Source organism: Cebus imitator, unplaced genomic scaffold (assembly GCF_001604975.1).
Source record: "Cebus imitator isolate Cc_AM_T3 unplaced genomic scaffold, Cebus_imitator-1.0 Scaffold304, whole genome shotgun sequence".
In the NCBI taxonomy this organism is placed as follows: Eukaryota; Metazoa; Chordata; class Mammalia; order Primates; family Cebidae; genus Cebus; species Cebus imitator.
Window position 1 is genome coordinate 2,649,894 of NW_016107619.1, and position 6,112 is coordinate 2,656,005.

At 49.7% G+C, this 6,112-nt stretch overlaps 1 protein-coding gene across 2 annotated transcripts in view; it reads right to left on the reverse strand.

Moving 5' to 3' along the window:
• Window positions 1-516: 516 nt before the first annotated feature.
• The window catches only part of ZNF425 (zinc finger protein 425), a 29,873-nt gene continuing 24,277 nt past the window's right edge, over window positions 517-6,112 (reverse strand). The window contains exon 4 of one of the 2 annotated variants that reach the window (XM_017502908.2): window positions 517-3,322. In XM_017502908.2, the coding sequence (XP_017358397.1) occupies window positions 1,371-3,322 (1,952 nt within the window). In that variant the 3' untranslated portion in view covers window positions 517-1,370. The remainder of the gene's footprint in view (window positions 3,323-6,112) is intronic. The other variant, XM_017502909.2, reaches the window with a different exon arrangement.

Genomic DNA, 6,112 nt, shown 5'->3' on the forward strand with positions numbered 1-6,112 from the left:
TACAGAGATCTAGTATCTTGCCCAAGGCCAGAGCCAGAGTCTGTTATATTTTGTGGGTCTTACTCCAAGCCCTGTGCTTTTTGGACTATGACATGGAACTGCCCCTTCTCTTGTTGCCCAGGCTGGAGTGCAATGGCACGATCTCGGCTCACTGCAACCTCTGCCTCCTGGGTTTGAGCGATTCTCCTGCCTCAGCCTCCCGAGTAGCTGGGATTACAGGTGCCCACCCCCACACCCAGCTAATTTCTGTATTTTTAGTAGAAAGAGGATTTGCCATGTTAGTCAAGCTAGTCTTGAACTCCTGACCTCAGGTGATCCAATCGCCTCAGCCTCCAAAAGTGCTGGGATTACACACATGAGCCACCACACCCGGCCAAGGTTAAGTATGGTTCTTCGAGAATTGACGTAACACTGTCGAAAATGCAGAGAGGTTAGATAAATAGCACTGCTTATTACTCATAATGGTGGATTTTTAGGTGATTTAAGTCAATTCAGAAGGAAATAACACATGAGTAATCATTTTAACAAACGAGATTGTGGAAGACATTTATTTTTAGCAATATGGAAAATTTCAAGAAACAGGTGCTCTCTCACCACCTGAGAGAAAATTAAAATCCACTATGAGAAAAAACTGAAGGCTTTAATGCAAATTTCAATAAAGTGGCCTGGATGGAAAAGCTGACTGAGGAGTATGAAGGAATGCTCCTGCCTGTAACACTTCTTCACTGTAGTTTCTGAATTTAATGAAGGGATTATTACTATGTTCTTGGATGACACCGCAGAGTTCTGTTGGACTAGCAGATCAGTAGAAAACGTCTCCTCCACAACTGGGAGGTTCTTCCTATGAGGATTATGGAAGGGTGATGTCTCTTTTACTGTCTTTGCCTGGATTATTTGGAACTTCTGTCAAGGAGCCATCGGGTTCTGCAGACCACACATCTGTCCAGTGTGTCTGCAGCCAGTATTCTGTGATTTATTTATTTTTTTTTTTTTGAGACAGAATCTTGCTCTGTCACCAGGCTGGAGTGCAGTGTTGTGAGGATGGCTCACTGCAGTCTCTGCCTCCTGGGCTCAAGCGATCCTCCTACCTCAACCTCCCAAAGTAGCTGGGACCACAAGTATGCACCACTACGCCTGGATGACTTTTATATTTTTTGTAGAGATGGAGTCTCGCAACGTTGCCCAGGCTGGTCCTAAACTCCTGGGCTCAAGTGATCCTCCCGCCTGCGCCTCCCAAAGTGCTGGGATTACAGGCGGGAGCCACTGTGCCCAATCTTACTCTGTGAATCCTTTCACCTGCCTCCACTCGAGGGCAACAGGGCTGCTGGCACCACCTGAAAGCTGTGATTGCGGGACTGCCGCGTGCTGACCTAGAGGCTGGAGGACTTCTCCTTGGCATGCACTGCCATATGGGTCTTGAGGGCCCCCACATACGTGAAGCTCCTACCACACTCATCACAAGAAAAAGGCCTCTCCCCACTGTGAAGGCACAGATGGGCCTTCAGGCTTCTCTTCTGGAGGAAGCCTTTGCCACACTCGGGGCACTGGAAGGGCCTCTCTCCACTGTGCGTGTACAAGTGGACCTTCAAGCTGCCCCTGACGCAGTAGCTCTTGTCACACTCCGGACACTGGAAGGGCTTCTCCCCGCTGTGGACTCGAGTGTGTTCTGTGAGCCGGTACTGCTGAGTGAAACTTTTGCCGCACATCACACAAGAGAACGGCTTTTGGCCACTGTGCTGCAGCAGGTGGCTTTTCAGATTTCCCTTGAGGCGGAAAGTCTTCTGGCATTCAGGACACTGGAAGGGCTTCTCTCCGCTGTGCAGCCTCAGGTGCTCGGTGAGCTGAGACTGATGCGTGTAGGTCTTGCCACACTCACTGCACGCGAAGGGCTTCTCGTCCCTGTGCATCCGCTGGTGGAACTTCATGGAGGCCTTCCAGGAGAAGCTCTTGTCACACTCGGGACACTGAAAGGGCTCCTCGCCACTGTGAAGCCTCGTGTGCTCCCTGAGATGCGAGCGCCGGCGGAAACCGCGGCCGCACTCAGCACAGGAGAACTGCTTCTCCGTGGTGTGGACCTTCAGGTGCTGCGTGAGCCGCGACTGCTGAGAAAAGGTCTTTTTGCACTCGCCGCAGGGAAACTCCTTCTGCCTGTCGTGGACCCTGGCGTGGCAGGCGAGCTTGGAGGGCCGCGTGAAGCGCTTGCCGCACTCGGCGCAGGGGAAGGGCTTCTGCTCGCTGTGCAGGCGCTGGTGGGCGCGCATGGCGTTCCTCCAGAAGAAGCCCCGGCTGCACTCCGGGCACTGGAACGGCCTCTTCCCGCTGTGCTGCAGCCCGTGGGCCTTCAGGCTTCTCTTCAGGCGGAAACTTTTGTTACACTCGGGACACGAAAACGGCTTCTCTCCCGTGTGAACTCGGATGTGCTCGTCGAGCTTAATCTTGTAGATGAATTTCCTGCCACACTGATCACAAGAAAATGGCTTCTCCTCGCTGTGCGTCCTCTGGTGGGTCTTCAGGGCCGCCTTCCGGGAGAAGTTCCGGCCACACTCGGGACAGTGGAAGGGCTTCTTCCCGCTGTGCTGGGACAGATGGACCTTCATGCCCCTCTTCAGGCGGAAGCGCCGGTCACACTGCGGGCACTGGAAGGGCTTCTCGCCGCTGTGCAGCCGCAGGTGCTCCGTGAGCTCGCACTGCTGCACGAAGGCCCGGCCGCACTCCCCGCAGCCGAACGGCCGCTCCCCGCGGTGCAGGCAAAGGTGCTTCTTCAGGTTGGCCCTGTACCGGAAGGTCTTGTCGCACTCCGAGCACGGGTAGGGCCGCTGGCCGGTGTGGACAACCTGGTGAGTGACGAGGCTGCCCTTCAGGAAGTAGCTCTTCTCACACTCGCTGCACTGGAACCGCTTCTTGGGACACAGGAGCCTCGGCGGCCGCCTGAGTTCAGTCCTCCCTCTGGGCGTGCTTTTGTGCTTTGGATATCTGTAGGGCTGGTTCTTGGAGTGGCTCCGTTTGTGCTTTAGCAAGTCCCTCTTTACTTGGAAGACTTTGCTACAGACATAGCAGGAATAGCATCTTGGCCCAGTGGGAATTACTAAGTGGCTTGGGGTCTCCCGAGGCTTTTGCCACGGATCTTTCTGATCTGTATCAGATGCTGTGATGCTGACTTTTTTATTTACAATCTGTGTTTCTTGGAGACTTGGAGACTGGAAGCTGGCTCTTTGAGCTGATAAAATCTTTCTCTCCCTCCCTGGTAAGGCAGCACACAAGTCCTGTTTTTGAGGACCGTTTAAATGGCAATCCTCTTTTGTCCCGAGAGTTCCTCGATCATCTGGAGAGGAAAGAAGTATCACTCTCATCTCATATCATATCTACTCTATAATCGGGCTCACGGACTATCTTTTAAAAATTTGTTTTTATTTTATTTTATTTATTTATTTAATTTGCGACAGAGTCTCACTCTGTTGCCCAGGCTGGAGGGCAGTAGTGTGATCTCAGCTCACTGCAACCTCTGCTTCCCAGGTTCAAGTGATTCTCCTGCCTTAGCCTCCCAAGTCGCTGGAATTACAAGTGTGTGCCACCGCATCCAGCTAAGTTTTGTATTTTTAGTAGAGACAGGGTTTCACCACATTGGTCAGGCCAGTCTTGAACGCCTGACCTTAGGTGATCTGCCCGCCTCCACCTCCCAAAGTGCTGGGATTATAGGCATGAGCCACTATGCCCAGCCATTCAAGGACTGTCTTCATGTCACTAACAAAGTAGGAAACGGAAGCTCAGGCGCAGTGGCTCACGCCTGTAATCCCAGCACTTTGGGAGGCAGAGGCGGGCAGATCAATTTGAGGCCAGAGGTTCGAGACGAGCCTGGCCAGCATGGTGAAACCCTATCTCTGCTAAATACACAAAAATCAGCTGGGTGTGGTGGTGCACACCTGTAGTCCCCACTACTTAGGAGGCTGAGGCAGGAGAATTGCTTGAACCCGGCAGGTGGAAGTTGCAGTGAGCCAAGATCATGTCATTGCACTCCAGACTGGGCTACAGAGCAAGAAAGACTCTGTCTCAAAAAAAAAAAAAAAAGAAAAAGAAAAGGGAATCCCATTGACCTCAATGACTTTGTGAATCTGCCTCCTGCAGGGGAATCATATTAACTTTTATATTCCTTTCACTGTGTGTTAAGAAATAACTTAGCATGAAAAAAAAATTGCAAGCAATTCATCTTGTGAACTATAAATTGCCCTCAGAGGGTAAGCAGAAGTTGGAGACAGTGAAAATGAGTTACTCTCATAATCTGACTATACCATTAAATCTATGAAATAAATGGCAAATATTAAAGGAGGAAGGCTTAGGGCCATATTCTTGTCTCCCGTCTACCAGAGATTTCAGGAAAGATTTTCTGGAATAAATGCTAATAGAAGCATTTTTCTCAGGAATATAAAAATGACTGTTTACTGAATTCACAAAGAACACTGCAGAAATTTTTTCCTTTTCCAAGTAACGCTGCATTATAAGAAAGATACATTTATATAGCATAATCACTACTGTTCCCAAAGTAAAAGCCATGATGACAGGAAATAGAGGGACCTGAGTTATCATTATTACCCACTAGATCTAGAAAGGACCATTGCAGACATTCACTTAAGCCATTATATTTCAGAACTGCTGCCGGGCGCGGTGGCTCAAGCCTGTAATCCCAGCACTTTGGGAGGCCGAGGCGGGTGGATCACAAGGTCAAGAGATCGAGACCATCCTGGCCAACATGGTGAAACCCCGTCTCTACTAAAGCTACAAAAAATTAGCTGGGCATGGTGGTGCGTGCCTGTAATCCCAGCTACTCAGGAGGCTGAGGCAGGAGAATTGCCTGAACCCAGGAGGCGGAGGTTGCGGTGAGCCGAGATCGCGCCATTGCACTCCAGCCTGGGTAACAAGAGCGAAACTCCGTCTCAAAAAAAAAAAAAAAAAAGAACTGCTTTTCCTCCAAAGTCTTGCTGAACTGGATAATGGAACTCTCCCCCTTTATTTTATTTTATTTTTTGAGACAGGTCTCACTATGTTGTCCAGGCTAGAGTGTAGTGGCATGATCACATCTCACTGCAGCCTTGACCTCTAGGGCTCAAGTGATCCTCCAACCTTAGCCCCTATCACCCAGTAGCTGGGACCACAAGCACACATCATCATGCCTGGCTAACTTTTTTATTTTTTGTAGAGATGGGGTCTTGCTATGTTGCCCAGGCTAGTCTCAAACTCCTGGCTTCAAGTGATCCTCCTGCCTCAGCCTCACAAATTGCTGGGATTATAGGCACGAGCCATTGCACCTCAGCAAACTCTTCTTTTTAAATCTCTTAACCTGGGAGCAAACCCAAGTGACACTGCTCCCAGAGGACAATCATTGTGGTCTGTGGTCCCCTTAAGGATAACACAGGTGATGTTTCCAACATGATCATCATTTCCAATATGATTTAGTAAGTTAACACTAATAGCTTTTGCCTAGATTGTGACAAAAGCATATTTACCTTGAGTCCCCTTTCTCATCATTGGAAGTTAAATCTTCCTAAAAACATGCTTTTACTATTTAATCCAGGCAGAGGAGCAGCTGTGATTATTGGCTGAGAACCACCTTGTACTGAGTGAACAACATTTATTTTTAGGGATAGCTGCCAAAGTTGTTAACTCTTTGGTAAAAAAGCTTTCCAACCGGGCACATTGGCTCACACCTGTAATCTCAGCACTTTGGGATGCTGAGGCGGGTGGATCACAAGGTCAGGAGTTCGAGACCAGCCTGGCCAACATGGTGAAACCCCTGTCTCTACTAAAAAAAATACAAAAATTGGCTGGGCATGGTGGCTCACACCTGTAATCCCAGCACTTTGGGAGGACGAGGCAGGTGGATCAGAGGTCAGGATATCAAGATCATCCTGGCCAACATGGTGAAACCTCATCTCTGCTAAAATACAAAAAATTAGTTGGGCGTGGTGGCAATTGCCTGTAGTCCCAGCAGTCCCGGCTACTTGGGAGGCTGAGGCAGGGGAATCGCTTGAACCCGGGAGGCGGAGATTGCAATGAGCTGAGATTGCCACTGCACTCCAGCCTAGCGATAGAGCAATACCAAGACTCCGTCTCAAAAAAA